The sequence below is a fragment of the Mycteria americana genome, chromosome 13 (genome assembly GCF_035582795.1).
Source record: "Mycteria americana isolate JAX WOST 10 ecotype Jacksonville Zoo and Gardens chromosome 13, USCA_MyAme_1.0, whole genome shotgun sequence".
Classification (NCBI taxonomy): Eukaryota; Metazoa; Chordata; class Aves; order Ciconiiformes; family Ciconiidae; genus Mycteria; species Mycteria americana.
The window spans coordinates 10,102,592-10,123,176 of NC_134377.1; the positions used below are offsets into that span (position 1 = coordinate 10,102,592).

The window sequence follows — 20,585 nt, forward strand, 5'->3', positions numbered from 1 at the left end:
GCGGAGCCTCGTCCCGCGAAGCCAGGCCGGGCGGGAGTCGGCGCGGAGCTCTACCTCGGCCGTGCCCCGAGCTGGAGGGAGGATCAGGCAGCGGCAGGACCGTGAGCCCCGCTCCCGGAGCCGCCGGTCACCACACAGCTCCCTCTAAGGCGGAACGCGGGTGTCCGGTGCTCGCCCCCGCCGCCCGACCGGGGCCCTCCCGCCGTCCCCTCCCTGGGTGACCCGGGACTGCCCGGGGCCGCGCTGCACCCGCCCGGACTACAAGTCCCAGCGTGCTCCGCGGCCGGCGCCGTGACGTCAGACGTCGCGCTCTCTTTAGGCCACTTGTACCCGGATGTAGGTCCCTTTCCCTCCCCGGAAGGTAAGAATGGCGGAGCGGCGGCGGGCAGGGCCGGGACCCGGCGGGTGGCATCCGCCGCCATCTGCCCTCGGGTGGCTGCGCTGGGCTCACGGGCCTGGCCCGGCGCCCTCGGGGAGACGGCGATGGGGCCCGGGGGCCGATATGGGGGCGGGGGTGGAGCGGGAGGTTAAGCCTCCTGCGGACGGGCTAGGCCGTGGCCGGCTGCGGAGGCCGGGCCGGGCCGTCACGGCCGGGCCGGAGCCTCCCGGGGCGCGCCGGGGCCCGGCCGAGAAGCGGGAACCGGACTCGGCTGGGGCCGGAGCTGGAGGGCTCCGCAGGGCTGAGCGGTAGCCCGGGGAAGGCCGGAGTAGCCCCGCGGTGTGGCAGGGCCCTGCGGCTCCAGCGGGACCAGTCCCGATCCCAGGGTGGCTGTGACCACGCCGCGGGACGGAAGAGCGGCTATGGCCTCGCGTGTGTTTGCGTTTTCGTGGGCTTCCTGCTGAGGAGGCCTTGGGTGCCTTCGGTGAACTCGTAGCTGTTCTAATTAGCGTGGAGGAGCGTTTTGTGTGACGGATGGGCGTGCAGCAAGCAGAAAGGCTTTTGACTCCGCAGCGTCTTGATTTGCCACGGCTTTAAGAGGTGGCTGACAACTGTTAGAATGATGTCAAGGATCAAGTTCCGATTCTTCTATTTTGTCTCTGCAGCTTAGACGCTCCTCTGCACACCTTGCACTGAGTCATAATTTCTCTTTTATTTGGATCCACAGATGGCGGGCGAGAAGGCGGCCGGTGAGAAAAAGCCAGGTGAGAAGGCGGCCAGCAAGAAAAAGACGGGTGAGAAGAAGCCGGCTGAGCAGAAGGCAAGCCAGAAAGAAGTAGGTGAGAAGAAGAAGAAGATTAAGAAGCATCATGCCAGCCGTAACCCTGTCCTGGCCAGGGGTATCGGGAGATATTCCCGGTCAGCCATGTATGCCAGAAAAGCACTGTACAAGCGCAAGTACACTGCTCCAGAAACAAAGGTAGGGCAATAAATACTGTGTTTAAATAATTGTGTTTTTCACGGTGACTTTGGTTTGAAATTTAGTACGTTTTCCCTTTTCTTTGCCTACAGATAGAAAAGAAAAAGAAAGAAAAGCCACGTGCAACCATCACCAAGCCGGTTGGTGGAGATAAGAATGGAGGCAGCCGTGTGGTTAAAATCCGCAAAATGGTAAGGAAAAGAACTGGGACACTTTAAGGCGGTTTAAGGCTGTTACGTGTAAGTTTTGACTAGATGATGTGCCTCTTGGCTGGGGTGACGTAGCAGCCTCGGCCCGTGCCGTGCTGCACTGAACTGTGGGCAGTCATCTTCTTGAGGTACGGACCCAGCGATTGTCAGTCTCGGGGGAGATGCCGGTAATTTAAAGAATGGTTAGTGGGCAAAAGAGGGTTCTCCTCTGCCGTTTGCATTGCCATGCTGAACTGGAAGCATGCTCAGAAATACAGAGCTGGTCTCAACTTTTGCTGTTGTATAATTGTACAGAAAATACTCGGCATGTTCCTGAAGTGCTGGTTGCAGTAGGAAAAAATCTTTTGGAAAGGTCAGCTTTAGTGAAATAGTACCTCTTATGAAAGGAATAATCTAAACCGTAGCGAAAGCTTTCTGTCTCATGGAATACAGGGTGGTACAATGTTTTGCTCCTCTTTTTTCTAGCCCAGATACTATCCAACTGAAGATGTTCCTCGCAAGCTTTTGAGTCACGGCAAAAAGCCCTTTTGCCAGCACAAGAGGAGGCTGCGGGCCTCTATTACTCCAGGAACTGTTCTGATCCTTCTGACCGGTCGTCACAGAGGGAAGGTAATCGGGGACGACTTCTTCTTGGCTCTCACAGTGGCTTTGCAGCATTTCTGTGCTGAAGCTGTTCTGACTGAGCAGAGGCATCCTGAATTCACCAGCTGATGTCACAGGACGCTGCTCAGCCATGAGATGCGACTGCAAATCTGCTTTTTTGTGAATTCTGTCTAGATGCTCTCTCTTGTCCTGCCTTTAGGGGAAACAGTCTTTAAACTAATGTTCTTCTACACAGAGCTGGAAGTAAAACTAGCCAGTCCGGTTGTTTAGACAAAATGAAGGGAGTCTTACTGCAGTGCAAAGCATGTAGGTTCGTGTCAGGCTAACTTTGCGCTGCAGAGCAGCAGACCTGATGCCTGGCTATTACAGTTGTGATGAGGCCAAAACTTTGTCTTAGACTACCTATTGCAAAGCAATGAATTACCTTTTCACTCTTAATCTAATTATCAAGACAACACCTGATTGTTACATTAAGCTGTGTTCTTGGTCTTAGTGATGTTTACTACCAGGTCTTGACTGACATCCTTTATTTTCTTGAATTCTTTGACTTCGATGTCACATTACTTAAAAGAATGCTGTTCAGGGAAGGAAAACATGACCAGAAAGAATAAAATGTAACTGGGGGATTGCTCTGACCAGGTGGTACGTTGTGGTACCCTTCTGGGTTTTATCTAGTTCTTGCCTTTAACTTGTACAAAGAATTTGGGCAACGGAGTGGCTGCCTCACCATCTTCTAGAATAGGCAAAGATTAAAAAACGTACTAATTGGCTTTGCTCATCCTCGAATGGTGAAGCACGTGGAGAGTTGCGATCTGTCGTGGATGTGGTAACTCTGGCAAAGCCGTACTCTGAGAAGTGTTGGTAGCTTGGCTCGTGCCGTGGTTCCTTCTCAAGTCGCGCAGTTGCGCCCATGCCTGGCTGCTGTGTCGATGCTTGTAGCAGTAATACAGGCTGAGGGTGGGCATGGTCCCGGTTTGGTTGCAGTATTTCAGAGTGCTGGGACCTGAGGACTAACATCACATCACATCTCATCTCTTTTCAGCGCGTCGTCTTCTTGAAGCAGCTTGCCACTGGCCTTTTGCTTGTTACAGGTAAAAAACGTTTACTTAAGTGTGATGAATTTGTTTGTTTGTTTTGTGGGGGTGGGGTTTTGGGGGGTTTGTTTGGTTTGTGTTGTTTTTTTTTTTTTAAGGTCAGGTTTGTCTCTGGAGTCAGTAGTGTTATGGATCTGCACGTGGATGGTTTGGCGCATCATGTGTTCACGTAACTAAGTGGAATCATGTTTTGTGGCTTTCCAGGAAGGTGGAGGGGAAGTAATTAAGCTTCAATACCTGGAAGAGATGAGGAAGCATTTTTTGGCTTTTCTAGAGGCTGTGGGGAATGGCTTTGTTGATTGTTCAGATTTTAGCTGTAGGCATCTCTGAAGAAAATAGTCATCTCATACACTGTAAAAATGCAACTTAAAAGCAGCGGTTGTCACCAGGAAAGCTAACCTTGTTCTCTCTTCTGTCTTTCCTCTGCCTTTAGGACCCTTGGTTATCAATCGTGTCCCTCTGCGTAGGGCCCATCAGAAATTTGTTATTGCTACATCCACAAAGGTTGATATCTCTGGAGTGAAAATTCCCAAGCATCTCACTGATGCATACTTTAAGAAGAAGAGGCTGCGTAAGCCCAAGCACCAGGAAGGCGAGATCTTTGACACTGAAAAAGAAGTAAGGAACACGATTGTTAGTTCTTTCTGAATGTCCTTGTTACTTAAAGCCAGGCTGGAAAGGGGGAAATACCATGAAACGAATGGACAATTGAATTTTAAGTGGTCCTCAATAAGTGAGGTAATGCCATTAAAATGAGTTAATACAGCAACATTGAGATAAAGCCCTTTTAAATTAGGGAATTCTTTCCTGCTTGTACCTTAGCAGAACAGCAGCAGTGATTACTCCAGTTAAATGTCTTTTTTGACCAAGAAACTCCTTTACTGTTTTGATACTGCCAACAGCATGCTGCTGGCTCTGGTATCTGCAGTGTAAGCCAAACAGTGGCTTCAGTTCTCTCTGCCACCTCCGGTCTCCTACCACCATTCCCGTATTTAGAACAAACAGAGAAAAGATTTCCTGAAAATGCCAGAACTCGGGGTTTGCCCTGAATTTTCTCATCTCCGTAGAAGAGAAAGTCACTGTGCAGGATTTTAATATTATTCTTTGTACTTTCTAGAAATACGAGATAACGGAGCAACGCAAGTCAGACCAGAAGGCAGTGGATTCACAGATCCTTGCACGAATCAAGAAGGTGCCTCAGCTCCGTGGGTACCTGCGTTCTACATTCTGTCTCTCAAATGGAGTCTATCCTCACAAATTGGTGTTCTAACTGTTCTGAAAGCACCACATTAAATTGAAGGGAAAAAAGCAAGGATTTCTGGTGTCTTCATTGCAGTCCATAATAGAACATGTTGCACACGTCTTGCAAGGCATGTTATTTAAAGGATAGGGAAACTGCCTGTGGCATGAAATTCTGAGGGACTGTGTGTAGAATTTTGAGTGTATAAGGGTTTGGGTGTGGGGGTTTTGTTTGGTTGGAGTTAGTTGGAGTTTTTTGGGTTTGGGTTTTGGTTTTGTTTTGGGGGTATTTGTCCCTCCTATTTAGTATAACCAGAAAGGAATTAGCACTTGAATTTCAGCTTTCTTAACTATGAATGAGTTGGGGGGGAACAAACATTTTCTTTTGGGAAGGAGGAACTGCATACTGGATAGGCTACCCATCAGGGCACATTCCAGAATAAACATCCAGCCCAGTGTCTGCGCTGGCGTATTGCTCTGCACCCTTACTGCTGAAACCAATGCTTCACGCATCTTCTGTGAAGAACCAGGTCTTAGCAACAAACCACTGCTAGGTAACTCATTAGCATTTTAAAGCTTCTGTACAGTTTTGTTGAGATGGTATTTCTAAGGAACAGCTTTGATCCATCAATCACCATGTAAACCTCAGCAAATATAGCAACTTTTTAGAGGCATTTCAGGAGTTATGCCTTGCATTTTGAAGTGGAAACACTGGGAATACTGTAGAGTTTTGCAGGGTAACCACCCCTGGAACCATAACAAAATTGGGAATGTATGTCCCTTCCCAAATCCCTTTTTTTTTTTTTTTTTTTCTTTTTTTTCCCTGTTCTTTATTCATATGGGAAGTACCGCTTTTAATTGGGAAGAATATCTGCTTAGATCAAAAAGCAAAAGCATGATTCTTAATTCTGTAGGCTCAGAAATGAGTTAAAAAGCAGAAGCTGTTTCTGGGAAAGGCAAGTATTTTTCTATCTTGGGAGACTTCTGGAGTCTCAACAATTTTTCCTGTCTCAGAAACTGGCAGAAAGCGACTTGAGAAAGTTAGTCCTGTCTGTTATCTTTCTCTGTTGAGGTCGGTTACCAGTTATCTGGAAGAGGATGCTTGGGTAGTAATAGCTCTGCTCTTACAAAAAGCGAGGATGTACATATTCACAAATCTGGCACGCTTGAGCTCTTTCTTAGCCAGAGTCAGGCAGGAAACGAGGCTTATGTAACTGCACCATCTGTTTTCCTATTAATTCTTAGCTGAAAGTAGCCAATGGGGTCAAACTCGATGGGGAATAGAGATTTCATCAAATTCATATGAGCTTCATGAAAAGGGGATAGAAAAGGGAGTAAATACAACCCTCACTGAGGTGGAAGCCTCCATGTCATGTACTAGCCACATTGATTGGGAAGGAGGAATTGGGCTTCAAGTGCTCCAGAGCCAATGAAAAAACTCAAAATACCTGCAGAACACCTGGCTCAGTGGATTCTCGCACCGAGAGGCTGTGGTCGTCCTTATAGCTGATGCTGGCTGGTGGTACAGAGTATGGAACTCTGCAGCACTGGTTACTCTTCCACCATCTTCCTTTTGATAATTAACATATTTAATATTAGTGTGGTTCAGCAGAGGGAGCCAGTGAGCAAGCTTTGTCCAAATGCAGAACTCCTGGCCTGCTGGCTGCGTGCTGGTCTCGGGTTGCTGTATTCTAGGCTCTGCCCTGTGGTGCTCTAGGAAGATGTTCTTTATTTTTCCGTGTCATTGGAACTATGTCTGTGATGAATTACATCTTCTGGTTTATATGGTTTGGTGGATAACGGGTATAGTCAGAGGTTTCTTAAGTTGATGTGAGATTTTACTGCAGTGGTGGGACTGGCCTGTTTACATAAATCAACTCTAAAAAGATAAAAAAGTGTGGCACGCATCTCACTGCTAGTACTAAGATAAGTTTACTGATACTACCAAAGGTCTTAACCCAATATGCTTAGAAAGCTCAGTTAAAGTAAAAATTGTACATGGGAACACTTAAATGGGAAAAGTCCAAAAACAGCAAGTAGACCTCTTGATCAAAATAGTTTGTAGCAGCATGTGGTATTGCAAAGTCTGCAAACAGATTCAGTCACACAGTTGCAGTCTAAGAGAACACTTAAGAGGTACTAGCGCTTCAGTCATACCCTTCCCCTCCGGGAACGGGGAAGTTGTAGTAACAAAATAGGGCTAGTCTAAGAATAACTAGGCATTTCGATACAATGGTATTTTCTGTAATTATTGGTTACTCTGATGCATTCCTCGTTTGTGTGTCAGAAGACATGACATGATGCTTGGAACCATTAACCTTGTTTACTGAAAGGGGAGGCTTTGTCTTCCAGTGTGCTGTCAGGAAGTGATTTGGTAATATAGCTCAGTTGTCTTAATAGGTCCTGGTACGGAGAAATGGTCTCACGTGCTGCCATTGCCTCCCTCGCCCCAGTCCTGTCACTTGTCTGACTAGGTGGTGACCAGTAACGCAGCCCTGCAAGGTGGAGAGAGAGAGGGAGGAATGAGTATTTTCGCGCTGGTTTAAATCCCTGAACTGAGTCACTGTGGGACCAGATGAATGTTGGTATCGGCACAAAGGGGCGTGGGAGCAGGCCTGCTTCTGGGGGCGCTAGCTGTTAAGTCAAATTTTAACACCAAATCGTGCCTTCACAGTGCTGAGCAGCTCCTCAGGCTTTGCTGCAGAAAATGGAGACGGCAAAACACCCATCTTTCATAGGGAAAGGCAGCCGGTGGACAGCTGTGATTTGTCTCTCTCTCTCAACCTCTAAAATATTTTCCTTGAGTTCTGTGAAATCTGGCTTTTTTCTGAAATGCTCTGGGGTGGGGGATGGAAAAAAGGAAAAACAAGGACGTGACCAACACAGAAAAAAGTGAATATTCAGAAGGATTTTTCAATCTAGATAATACTGTCCACTACCTGAAAAATACTTCGACTACATAAAGAGCTTTTGTGTGTGTTCTCGCTGTCCCGCAGCTTTTCTCATTCTGAGCATGTAAACAGTTCTGCAGTCCTGGCTAGCTGAGTCATTGCTTTTCACTGAGCATCCCCCACAGAAGAAGCTAGAGACATCCAAAGCCTCAGTCACCCGATCAAAAGTGCTGGAGATGTGCAGGTCCAAAAATAGTGACAGACTCAACCACAACAGCACTTCATTAGCATCAAATGTGCTCTTTGCTTCAGCTGCCTAATAAAGTGATATGTAATTATAATAAAGCATCCTTTTGAGAGGAAAGATAGAGGGATGTTGGCTTTCTCAGGGAATTGGTAATAAAATGAAATGCCTTATTATCTACAGGCACCTCTTTTTACCTATTAGCTGCCTCTGTGAAATGAGCCAGTGGATTCAGTGCAGCCCAGAGAGGCTACGTCCCAGCTGCTGAGTTGGCCGTTGGCCGGCAGTCTCAGGGAGGCAGACACTAGCTTTGTTTCTGGGACTAGGAGCCTTAGGAGAAACTGAGGCTTATTTGCAAGACAAAGTACTTTTCAGTGCCAGGTTTGTAGAGGACGTTCAGGTGCGACACACTTGGTTTTAACTTTGAGAGAAGACGCTGTGGCTGGAATGTGAAAGTGCTTTTACAGGACTACCACACATACCATTTTGGCCAGGTGTTGAGGATAATATGCCAAATGTCCAGATGTCCAGCGATCAGCTACTCAGTCCATCTATACTATAGGATACCTATAGGATGTGCCTTGTCATGCAGAGGCAGCTGAACCTTTTTCCCCTGGCATATTTCCACCTGATCCCTGCCCTTCCTTTCCTCGTAGTTCACAGAACTGTTGCCATTGGTATACCCAGCCCCACTTCTGCAAAAAGTCATTCTGGATCTCCCCACAAGCTCAATAAAGAATAAATAGAATTTGGGGACAGCTTCTTTGTCTTTACCACCTGGAAGAAGCTCTGCTTTAGTGTCATAGAAAAAGTAGGCAAGATCAGCTGAGAAACCATTTGCAGAGAAGAGCTGGCCTGGGCAGCCTTCCTGTAGCAAATGCTAGATAACTCCTTCCGCTCTTCTCCAAATGCTGATTCCCATCTCACTTTAAATGATTCAAGCATTAGGAACCCCATCCAAATGGATTTGACTAACGGAATTTGTTCCACATTCTCTGTATATTCTTTCAGTATCTTTTGTTTCTTGTCTTTCAGTGAAGAGGGCTTTTTGGTCTCTCCTTATTAAAATCAACTGGTTTTTAAGATCAAAACTTTTTACAATTTTCTAACCAGCACTTAAAACTCCAGCCGAGCAATTACCCTGCTCAGTTTGAAACTGGACAGCAGAGTTCTGCCCTGTCCTGGCTCACTGTGAAGGCTGTGTTACTGAGGTCTCTTAAAGTTCCATTAGGATAAGAGATCATACCATTTTCCTGTGCTGTTCAGGGGATTAAGCAGCATACCAATCTACAAGTATCAGTGGCTCCTACGATTTTATCAGCTATTACTCTGTTACAAGACAGACACATGGACAGCTTAGCCTAAGAGATCTAGAACTACATCAGAGAGTCATGTAAACTCCACTACACTCTCTTCCATCATTATTGTCCTGAAGTAGCAGGTCACATAAATGACGTAATCATATGGGTACAGTATTAAGAGCTCCTGCTCCTATTCTGGTTTCCTATTCTATTCCTATGCTGGAGACAGCATCTGAAGTTCCCAGTGACTTGTGTGGGATGAGAGGATGCAGAAAAAGGGGAACTATTTACCTGTTAATTTGATTTCTCCAGTTCTCCTGCATTACAGGCTGCACTAGGCACTTGACACCTCATTGTTTAAGCAATTAGAGCAATTAATTTTTATAAGGATCTTATTCATAACAGTTCTCGCTATTTTTTTTTCCTCATTGTTCAGGAAGCCACTAATTGAACAAAGTGAGCCAGTCCTACTGGCCGTAGTCAACATTTGCACTGAGTCATGCAAGAGAGTTCATCTGTGATGGTTATACATGGAATTTAACATGCTCACCAATGAAATTTCTTACTTGTTTAGTTGCTTTTTCATTGTTTGTTTGTTTGTTGGGTTTTTTTAGATCAGACCAGTTTTGACCCTCTCGCAGATGAAGAGTCAAAAACCATTTTTGTCAGTGCACTGCTTTTTTTGGCTCATTTTATCCTGGTTTTTTCCCCATTATTTCAAAGTTTATCTTTCTCAGTGGAAATGACTTTACATGATAGATTGTACACACAGCCAGCAACTTCTAGGACCTAACCATGGTTCACACTATACCAGACATAAATACTTATTAGTAGTAATAATGATAAGGAGAGAGGAAGCATGGTAGTAAAAATATTACTTGATATTAAAGAAATTCAATTTTTTTTCTCAGCTCTATTGATTTTCTGTGTGATCCTGAGCAAGTAACTTAATTTCAGTGAGGTCAGTGTTCACATACCTGCAGAATAGCAGTAATACTTTCTCATATTGGGTCTCAAGAAGCGTTTTAAACTTCTGCAGACGTAAATTTATGGCAATGCTCTGAAGTACATGAAAGAATAAAAAGTCTATGCTTGGATGACACTGAGAAGGGGATCTGATCCATTATTCTAATCTTCCACTACTGAGATCATATCAACATTTAATACTAAAAAATAAAAATACTGTGTGGTGTTGAAGACTGGCACAGATGGCATGAGGAATAAATGTTTTCATATTCCTATTTATCAGTTGTAATGTCATTTTTTGCAGAACTTAGTCCATTATATTTGTACGAGACAGTACAGCTAAAAGATTTGTCTCTGGTGACATTCTGTGTTCCTGCATTTTGCCCAATTAGTAGTTCCTAGCACTTTGCCTGCAGATTTTTTTTTAATGATCATAATAAACAACTTCTCATACTTTGCATACACTGAGCACATTGGCCTCATGATACCCAGCAGAGGTAAAAACTGCCATTATAACACCGAGAAACTCTACACAAAGGTAAAATGATTTATTCAGTCCATTGGAGCAAGTCAGTGGGACGCAGAGAACCACACCAAGTAGCACTAGGAAAGGCTTTAAACCTCATGAAGAAAATAGGAGACTAAACCAGAAGCAATTACATCTTCATCTATTTTGGCAGTCCTACTTGATCTAGAGGTTTTTCACTAGCTTGACAGATGCACTTAGGATGTAATTGTTTTTAAAATTAAGGCTTTCAGATATCACCATGTGCTATACATGGTATCCTATTGTTCAAAATGCCTGTTTTCACATGAGGAAATAAAATACAAAGATAAAATGTACAAAACCAGTCCTAGGCAGCAAGCTTATGTCCTTGATATACTAGGGAGGAAGGTTATTTTTCAGAACAAGGAAATATGAAGGCCCTAAAAAGAATGATGCACCCTCAAAATGTTTCACTGGAGATGTTTAGGTAAAATCAGTATTCAAATTACTGGTGTGAATGTCCTGCTAAGCTGAAATGAAGATCTGTTTCATGGAATTTCATAGAAATTTGTGGGTAACCATAACTGTTCCTTAAAATAAGCACAAAAAATAAACAAATGCCCCTCTAGAATCAGAGAACTGAAACAACAGCAACTATAACTCAAATGACAGGTGCATGGCAAAGCTTCTGTACATTGCACATTATCCGCATGGCTTCCTTCTAGACTGACACAGAAAGTGCAAAAAGGGCATTTGAAATCTGGAGCTTTGTGTTTGTGTGAGAGAAAAAAAACCAAGCACATGCACATACTAGGGACACAGAGGGAGAAAAAAGAAAACTGCATTTTGAGACTGCTGATGCAAGAGAAAACTTTGAGAGCGCCTTTTTTTTTGTCAAAATACTGGCTTTGGTCAAAGCACTGTGCACAAAAATATGTGGTTTACTTAATCCAACACTCTAGGAAAGAAGACTTTTTCATGCTTTGTAAATAAACAGGACTTCATCAAGGCAATGTCTAGCATCATCATGTAACTGTCTTCGAACACAGGCAACCCATTAATCTCCAAACTGGCTAACAGCTTGCATCAAAAAAACCTGAAAATAATACAAATAACATCATAAATTATGTGGCTTGGGCTTACTTGAAATAACAGCTGATTTCACAAGTACCTGGGAAGGGTGTTCCAGCGTGAGGCAGTCAGTGCAGCTGTCTCCTGGGGATTTATAAGAATACTCATTAGAATTTGTATCATTCTTCCCATCCTGCCACCCCGAGCTGCAACTTTTCATGTCATTCAATTGGCCACCACACCAAGCCTGGGGAGACTGGATAACCAAGCCTAAAAAATGGCTTTTTTATGTTTGTCATGCACAATCACCAGCCATATGACAACAATCTGGAAGAATGGAGAAATGAGCACAATACACGTAATAGGGTCACTGTATTGCATGGGAAAGGCTGGGCTGATGCTGTCTATTTGTGAACCGATAATCTAATGAAGGCAGTGATGCTGGTATAGTTCTCCAAATAGTCGGCTGGCTTTGGATGACTGACAGATAGCGCTGCTCTCAGTTCTTCTGTTGATTGATTGCTCATGGAGTTATTTTAGTTGAAGGGCAATTAACTGTTCTTCATGGTTTATCTGTAGGCTACTTGTGATGTTGTTCTTTTTAAAGACACACTGCTATGTTGTTAAGCATAAAGTCAAGGGTTTATAAAACAGTTCCAGAAAAGACTGACTTTTACCTGTCAAGACCAGGATTTTATTAGCACTTGACATTCCACTGCAGCATTCATAAACTCAACTCTACAATCTTACAAATGAAGAAACTGCACTACCTATAGCAGCATGAAAAGATTTTCAACCATCCTGGCTTCACCTGGGGGTCAGTCCATCACAAGTCTGTGGAATGATGAATTATTTGATCTTTACTAGTTTATGCCATCTGGCTGTAAGGAACAGAGGGGAAAACAGGTGAGTCATAGTGAGCATAGGAGGACTGCACCTCTCAGAGAAATCAGCAACATCCCTTCACTAGCAAAACCACAGCAGACATCTATATCCTTTTCTGTTTGTCTCCTTCATACCTATATCCCATCAAGCTGTTCACTCACTGTGACTTTATTGTATAATAGTTCTTACCCTTCCTTTAAAAGTAGATTATTGGCTGGAAATTATAGGAAAGAGATACTGGAAAGAACAGGAGAAATGCTTCAAGAAAGAAAGGAAGGGGAGGAAGGCACTATGGGAAGAGCACCTTTGGAGATGTGGGCACTTATAGCTGCAAAACAACGCCACACAGAGAGCAAAATTGTTCTCCCCAGAGGAAAAGGCATTCCAATTTGCACTGCATGGTTTCAGTTCTCAGTTAGTGGCTTTCAGTTTTAAGTTTGTTTTGAATGCCTGTCACCATTGAAGAGAAAATCAGTACAGACTATAGCACTTTCTCAGGCCAGGGATTCACTCACCTGGCTTCCTTTTCTTAGGAAAAAAGGTAGTTAGTGCTGCAATGCCTGTGAAAACCTGCTAATTAAGACTTCACAGGATCTTGGAACTGATTTGTGAATTTCAAGTAAAAGACAAAGATAATAGAAGTTCAAAAGCCACCTCATTTAAAATCCTGCTTTGACTCTTTTCTTTGGTGTCCTGTTGTTTCAGACTCTCTAGTCACTGTTACCTCTTTTATAACACCCTCGCAAGTTATCCTTACTCAGAGATGTGCTCATGAAAGGCAAGTCATTTTTGAATGAATAACATGTAATGAGTTGTGGGTTTTATTCCCAATATTGCTAACTTGGCATGGGCGACCGAATAGATTTTTTTGTCAGGATTGCTGTACCATTTTCTAAAACCAGCTCTCACCTTTTGTAGTAAACAGCTGCCTCAGCCCTTTCATTCTGGATGACATGTACAAAACACGGCTGAGGGAAGCAAGCTGGCAAAATTCTGCTTCTTGCCATCTTTGAGTAATTCCTCCATCATTCCCTCCATCACTACTTCTCTCTGTGGACATGACATTCCCAAAACTGCTTTTTTTTGTCTTTTTCCTTCTTACAGGTCCCTTCTGCTTTCTCCCTGCCATGGGTATGGAAATTACTTTGAACAGAATATAGAAAATAGCAAACGGACTATGAAAACCATCTAATCCTGCACCATGAGATCAGCTAAGTCCCCATCAGGCCCAACAGATACTTGCCTAGTGCATCGCCAAAGCCCTCCATTAACAAAGATCCCACAACCTCAGCCAGCAATCCTGTCTCCTGCTGAACACGCCATACCAATGGGAAATGTTTCCTGATGTCTGCCCTGTATCTCCCCAGCTGCAGTTTAAGCCCATGACTTTTTGTCCTGTCAACAGCAGCCTACCTCTTCTCTCTTGGCTTCAGCCTTTCATACACTGGTTACCATGTCTCCTCTCCGCCTTCTCTTCTCTAGATTGAGCATACCAAATCCTTTCACGCTATCCTCACAGGCTATGTTTTCAAGATGCCTGATTGCTCTCATCAAGACTTTCCTCAGCCCATCCATGGGCTTCTTGAAACACGGTGATCAATTCCAAATACAGCTACCCAGGTGGTGCTTCATGTTTCGCTTTTAAGCAGTTCTGTTCTGTCTCTGTAAAATATCACAGTAAGATTTTGTTTTTGAATGAAGCTTACAGTGGCTACAGAATCAGAGATAATAAGAAAAAATAAGTAGTATAGACAAATTCTTGCCAGTCATAGTAATACCTGCTTTCTACCCACTTACCTCTTCATACATTTCATTTTGCTGTATTTATTATATGTATCTTAAACTCTTAACGTCAAAATATTCCTAACCTTACTGTATGATGGTTTTAGACTGAGATATATGAATGAAATTAAACTAGCCTAATATTTATAAGTTTTCCTAGATAGTTTGATTTTCTGGTATTCTAAAAAGCCATGAAAATTTATAATTTATTTTACTCCTAAAATGTTTTCTGTAACAAATCAAGACTTTTATCAACAAGAAATGAAAAAGCCAAGATGCACTCATTTCAATTTTTTGATTAGTTCTGCTTTGTCACAGAGGAAAAGCATCCTTATTTGCGAGAGTAGCTCCTGAATTGGAATAGTTTAAAATCCGGTTAGGGTAGGCTGATTATTACTGTAGCAGAAAAACACTGAAGCCCGATGCAAATATTTAGATGCTAGACAGACAGATATGATGGGATATTTATGTAAGAAATACAAGTTACAGAATACCCATAGTAGTTAATTCCTGTGTTTCTTGACCTGACCTCCACAGTTCATGGGAAATACATCTTTCCACTAGCATACAAAGGATTTGAGCACACTGGCCTACCAGTCCTTTCTTCCGACTTTTGATTTACTTCCAATTACCAGTTCAGTTCAGTGAGGCATTGTTGACAATGATAAAGTTAAAAGAAAAAAAAAAAAGGGTGACAGAGCTGTCTAGTGTCTCAGTGTCTGTGGAAATTCAGATTGGGTAGATACCTTCACAAGTCGATACATTCCTCCCCATATTCATGGCTTTGTGCCAGTGCAGACCATCCATCCCAAGGTGAGAGTGAAAGAAAAATGCTGCACTGGGAAGCTTCTCCCAGGAATTTTTATTTACGGTTCTGATGGGATGACTGGGATGTAAAAAGGTACTAGAATATATGTACCATAATTGAAAAATCTCCTCTGTTGCCAGTAATGATATAAATAAGGATAAATAAATTATAAATAAAATATAAGCTCCTGTAGATGTCACAACAATATTTTTCTGCAACACTAGGCAGACCATCCCTAAGCCAGTTTTAATGATATGGGAGATTTTAAGAAAAATGTACCAGTAATTGAAATCAACTCATCCTGTGAATGAGTCATATTTAACAAAACTTCATTTAAAAAAAAATAAAGTATAATGTTAAAACAGATATTTTGAGTTTTCATTTCAGTATTAACTTCATTCAGCATCAAAATTATGAAGAAATTATATCAAATAAAAATAAATTAAAACAGCATAACATGGGGATTAAACTAAAATCTTACATAATAAAAAGTAAAATTGAAATAAAAATAAAACTAAGTTAATTGTCCTGAAATGTACTTTTCCCCCTGAAATGTTACATTGCAAATGCCAGAATTTCAGCTTTTTATTCTGATTGGGATTAAACATTTTTTATAAATACTCCGTAAAACTCTGCCCAGTTCTCAGTCAACTTTAAAACAATGTCTGTGTAGGGCCATCCTGATGGGGAGAGAGAACTCATTTCTCCTATGGATATAAGTTTTGTAAAATACAGATCTTGTTCATTCCAGCTCTCATTCAATACAAAGTAGCATGAACTTAGCCTCCCCACCCACACTGTGAAGTTAGCCAGCTAGTTAACCAGCTGGCTAGTTAACCCGGGGCAATTTCCCACGGCAGAGTGGTGGTGGTGCGGCCACAGGGAGCTGTTCCCCTCCTTAGCACCTGCAAGTACAAGGTATGATGGTTCCCCGCCTCGCGATAGTAGCAGCTGCAGCTACTATCCCTATGCTTCACGTTTCCATCAGGCTTTGGTGATGTGAACATCCTCATCCTCCCCCAGGAAGTCTGATGGCAGGTTTGACAACATGCTTCAATCAGCGCTGTATGAGCATTTCAGGGAGTCTAATGAATCAGGCACAAACCCTGGCAGATCACCGCACCCATCTCCCGTAGGAGTTAACATCCTGTTTGCCTGTTCGTGCACAGGGGCCCTGCACTGGGACAGCAGCGTGATCCAGAGGTTAATGCATCTCATTTTCTGTATGATGTACTGAAATTGACTTTACATTGCAATTCCCCTCAAAATACAAGCATGAAGTGTTCATGCTACTTAATGTAAAGGAGGAAAATAATTAAAAAATGAGAGGGCTTTAACATGTTTAACTGATCTGTTCTCATTTTTTAACTGTTGGAGATTTAAAATTATGATATAGGGCTGTGACTCCAAGTGGAACTTATACTGATTTTACTAAAATTAAAGCTGAGGTCTTTTAACACAAAATAGAAAAAAAACCCGACATTTTTGATGTCTGCCTTGGAACAAAGGACATCTTTGAGTAACAAGGCGATGCTCCTAGAAGAAAAAACAAAAGTCTGTATGTTCTGTGTCAGTAACTAGAATTCTTTCTTGTTATCAGTGAATAGCTCTCAAACACAGAGATTTGCAGGATTAGTATTTCAACCAATTTATTCAGAAAATTATAGAAAATTCTTGAAATACAGATGTAGAAACTCAAACTATTTCTTGATGGTCTAATAGAAAACCAGCTTATGACACTTTTTCTTTCCAAGAGTTTTAAATAAAACTTTATGTAAAATATGGAGTAGTTCTGATGAAAGATCTATTTTGGATTTGTGTCCAAGTATCAACCCCATCTCTATGCTGACCACTTTCAGCATTACAATAGCATTGCCAAGCAGTCCTCCTCTCTTCTACAAGAGGAAGAAAACGCTGCCGATCTTGCAGCATACATTGATCCAAAAAAACACCATTTTTGTAACTCATTCTCGAGAACTAATTTTAAAACCCTCAGATGTCAGCCAAGCTATTAGGGATTTTGTCAACTGAACATTACAAACCCTGAGAAACAGTTTATAAAGTGGACCTTGTAATAATTTGTATGAATTGTATAAATCCACCTTGTTACATTTTTATTTTTACAATATTGAGCAGAATATTGTAGCAGACTTTTTTCCATTTATTTTTTTCCTCGTTTTACTGCACCAGTTTTCAGGGAGGTTGAATTTTAACAGTACTGAACAGCTGTATTTAAAACCTACCTATTTTTGGATATTAATAATGAGTCTTCTGAGACATTAGAGATTCAGAAATTCAGGACAACCACTAAGGGATCTGTTCAGCTCTCAACCACTCTTCCTCACTGATGGGCAGCATTTAAATACTTCCCTCCATAAAAAGCTACTTGCGCTAAGTTCTTGAGTAAGAAAATGAGACACGAGATTACCGAGAGTAATGCTAAATGCCAGCTTTCTTTGTTTCTGCATGTGAAATACTGCAAACAGAATTTAAGCATAAATTGTTATTTCATTTACAAGCCCAGTATGAGTCAACAATATCATACAGCTGCAGAGAAAGCAAAGATGATCCTGAGACACTTAACAGGAGTATTGCGTAGAAGACACAGGAATCTATCCAAACCATTTCACACTGGTAAAGCTTCATCTAAAGTACCAGCAGCTCAAGAGAGATGTGGGCAAGTCGGGGGAAATCCCAAAGAGCAGAAGAATGATCAGACTTCTAGAGTGCATGGCCTACAGAGAAAGTTTGAAAGGACAGGGATTATTTAGTGCAGAGACGATGGAGAGGAGTTGGGGACACAGCCTTCAAACATGAAAAAGACTGCACGTAAGAGGAAGGAAATAAACTGTTCTCTGTGTCTACAACAGCTGTTCTCTGTGCCTACAGAAGCTGAAGAAAATGAAAAGGCTTAAATTACAGTAGCACAACTTCAATTAAGCATTAGGAAACTCCCTAACAGTAATGACAATTCAACAATAGAAGAGATTGCAGGTGGAGTCTCCATCACTCTAGATGGGACAAGTAGGTGTCGCAAGTAGTGTAGTTACAGCTTGGGTCACAGCACCCGATTAGATTGCCTCTAAGAAAACATTCCGGCATTTGTATTATGATTCTATAATTTACATTTGTTTCATGTCCAATTTAACTAAGGCTATGTTTGCGAGGTAGATGATTCATATTCATGTTTCCTATAATAACATTGTACTTATTCATTTTAATAAAAATATCTTTATTTGTTCTTCCTTCCTCAAGCCTACCTTGCTATCAGTCAGAGCCTTCTTCAGAGATTATTGCTAATATATCAAAATGAGAAAAATGTGAATATTTTTCCTTTGCAATTAAAATACATTTCTGAAGTTTGAAATTATTTTATTTCACTGACTAGTTTGTTCTTTCTCCTCTGTCAAATACTGATTTTTTTCCACTTCAGTCCTTTCTAAGTTTTACTTGGAGAAAAATGAAGAAACCGTATTTTTTAATCACAGTTAGTGTGCCAAGAAATGCCAATATTCCTTGCATAGTAGCCTTATTAATGATGGCATTCAGGCTCTCTAAATAGCATGTACTAGGCAGAGGAGCCAGGATTCAGGGTATGGAAATCTGGTTATTGCAGACCACATAAAAATAGCAACTATTTCTTCTGTTTCACATGTTTCTTAGTGCCACAATGGTCATTAAAACTGAAACTGCCATTTCTAAATTAACAGAAAGATGTATAGCAAAGCCTTAGGATGAAAAGAATTTCCACCATATGTTATAGCTGTAATATAATTTTATAATATAAAATTAAACTGGAGGGTGAGACAATGTTCCTTTAAACTCCATTACATAACAGGCAAATGGTCAATTCGAAGCATGACTAGTGAATTTCCATTTTTAGCTCACAGGACTTAATTTTTGCCCATAGACCATGAGCATCTTCTGCTAAATCTCAGTAACCATGATGCATAGAGAAGCACAGGGGCACATTCAGCTGCAGGACCGGGGACCTGCACATAACGAAGCTCATTCCAGAATCCGGCCACCAGCGGCAGACACGACCACAGCCACTGCAGCAGACACCCAGCTGTAGACAGCTGATCCGTCTGCTCAAAAATAATTAAAGCAAAAGACTGCTTTTCTGTACAAGCCTATTTACAAGTTAAGGGTTTTATTTCTTCAGCTTGATGATTTATGCCACAAAGTTATTCTAGTCTGTTTTTTAAGTCACACCATGTCCCATAATGTAGTACAAGACTTCTTTGTAGTTATTGCAGTACACCTCTGAATGTTACACTGAAGTTACAGTGGCTGACATTTTCTGGTGACATGCAGAACAAAAATAATATTATTTTTTTCATTATATTATACAACATCTTCTGCAGCAGATGCCAGACAAACTGCAATATATTCGGTGAATTCACTACAGGATCAGGGCCTTAATATTGAAAATTTCTTGCAGAAAGTTATGTCAGCATTCTGTGCTATGTAACCTTATAGATGCTACAACATACTGTTAATTCCTGAATATCGGGCACCTAAAATAATTTAGTAAAACTTACATTTACTAGTAATTATTTTATTTACCTGCACTGAAGCAGGACAGGACATGTTTCTCAGTTTTATAGCATTAGATTAATTCAGTAACTGATTTTCAGCTTTGAATTGTCAAATCAATACAATTCAGAAGAACTCCAAATAAACAAATAAATAACTATAAAAGGGTAAACATCCCCTGTGTTCAGCTTGGGATGTCTTCACACAAATACGGCTAAAAGGGATTTCTAAAACGTCTGCACAATCTCCAATTCACAGTTAAGTGGCCTGCTTTTCACTCAGGGGCAGCTCAGGTTACCTCACACACACACATGTATCAGGATCCTCGCTGTGAGAAATTGTTCATCAACCCCCAGTCAAATGACAAAACACAGCCTCTGGCCAGTATGTAATTTAGCCGTGCACCTCTTTCCGTGCTTAGCCTCGTATGAACGCATCCGGAGTTACACATACCTCTCTTCTAGCTCTGAGTCAGCTCCTTATTCAAATACAAGGCCTTGGTTTGTATTTCAAAGCAGTTAGTAGATTGAATCGACAGCTATATCAAACCCTGATTCTCCATCTGGGAGCTACTTTGGCAACCATATTCCTCTGGGATAGAGCAGTCCAGAAGGCCCTGGAAAGAGCATGTGAGAGGTCGAGACAAAGCATTTTCAGCCTGGGGGTTACCCAGCCTATGAAACAGTCCTTTGGAGAACAACAGATACATCCAAAACACGGCCACCTCTAGAAAACACTGCAAATCCTTTCTGTTGACAAGCCTTCCTGGCATGAGTGTTGCTTGTGAAGTGAGCATCCCATTTTACTCCCAGCTCTGCTATTTGTATTGATTTTGTGGAAGATATTCAACTAGTACCACGATAGTATTACAAAATCTAAAGACTTTTTTTTCACTGTTACTCCCACTAAAATGTGTACAGACTTTGTGTTTCTCTTCCTCTATTCCTGTCCCACGAATGAATGAAAACAATGTAAAACTCCTACTCTGCTAACAAAACAATAACACCAGTTACTATCTTGCAATGAAATATTGTGACTCATCTAACCTCAGCAGCCTTCCCATTCCTCCAAGGAGACCTTGTGAGCACAGCTTATCTCAACTGCCAGA

At 42.0% G+C, this 20,585-nt stretch overlaps 1 protein-coding gene across 1 annotated transcript; it reads left to right on the forward strand.

The window, feature by feature from the left end:
• Window positions 1-21: 21 nt before the first annotated feature.
• Window positions 22-4,538, forward strand: RPL6 (ribosomal protein L6). Its single transcript, XM_075516084.1, has 7 exons — window positions 22-361; window positions 1,107-1,358; window positions 1,451-1,549; window positions 2,033-2,176; window positions 3,213-3,261; window positions 3,698-3,882; window positions 4,382-4,538. Exons 2-7 carry the CDS (start codon window positions 1,107-1,109, stop codon window positions 4,532-4,534), a joined length of 882 nt encoding a protein of 293 aa, XP_075372199.1. The 5' UTR covers window positions 22-361; the 3' UTR covers window positions 4,535-4,538.
• Window positions 4,539-20,585: the final 16,047 nt, after the last annotated feature.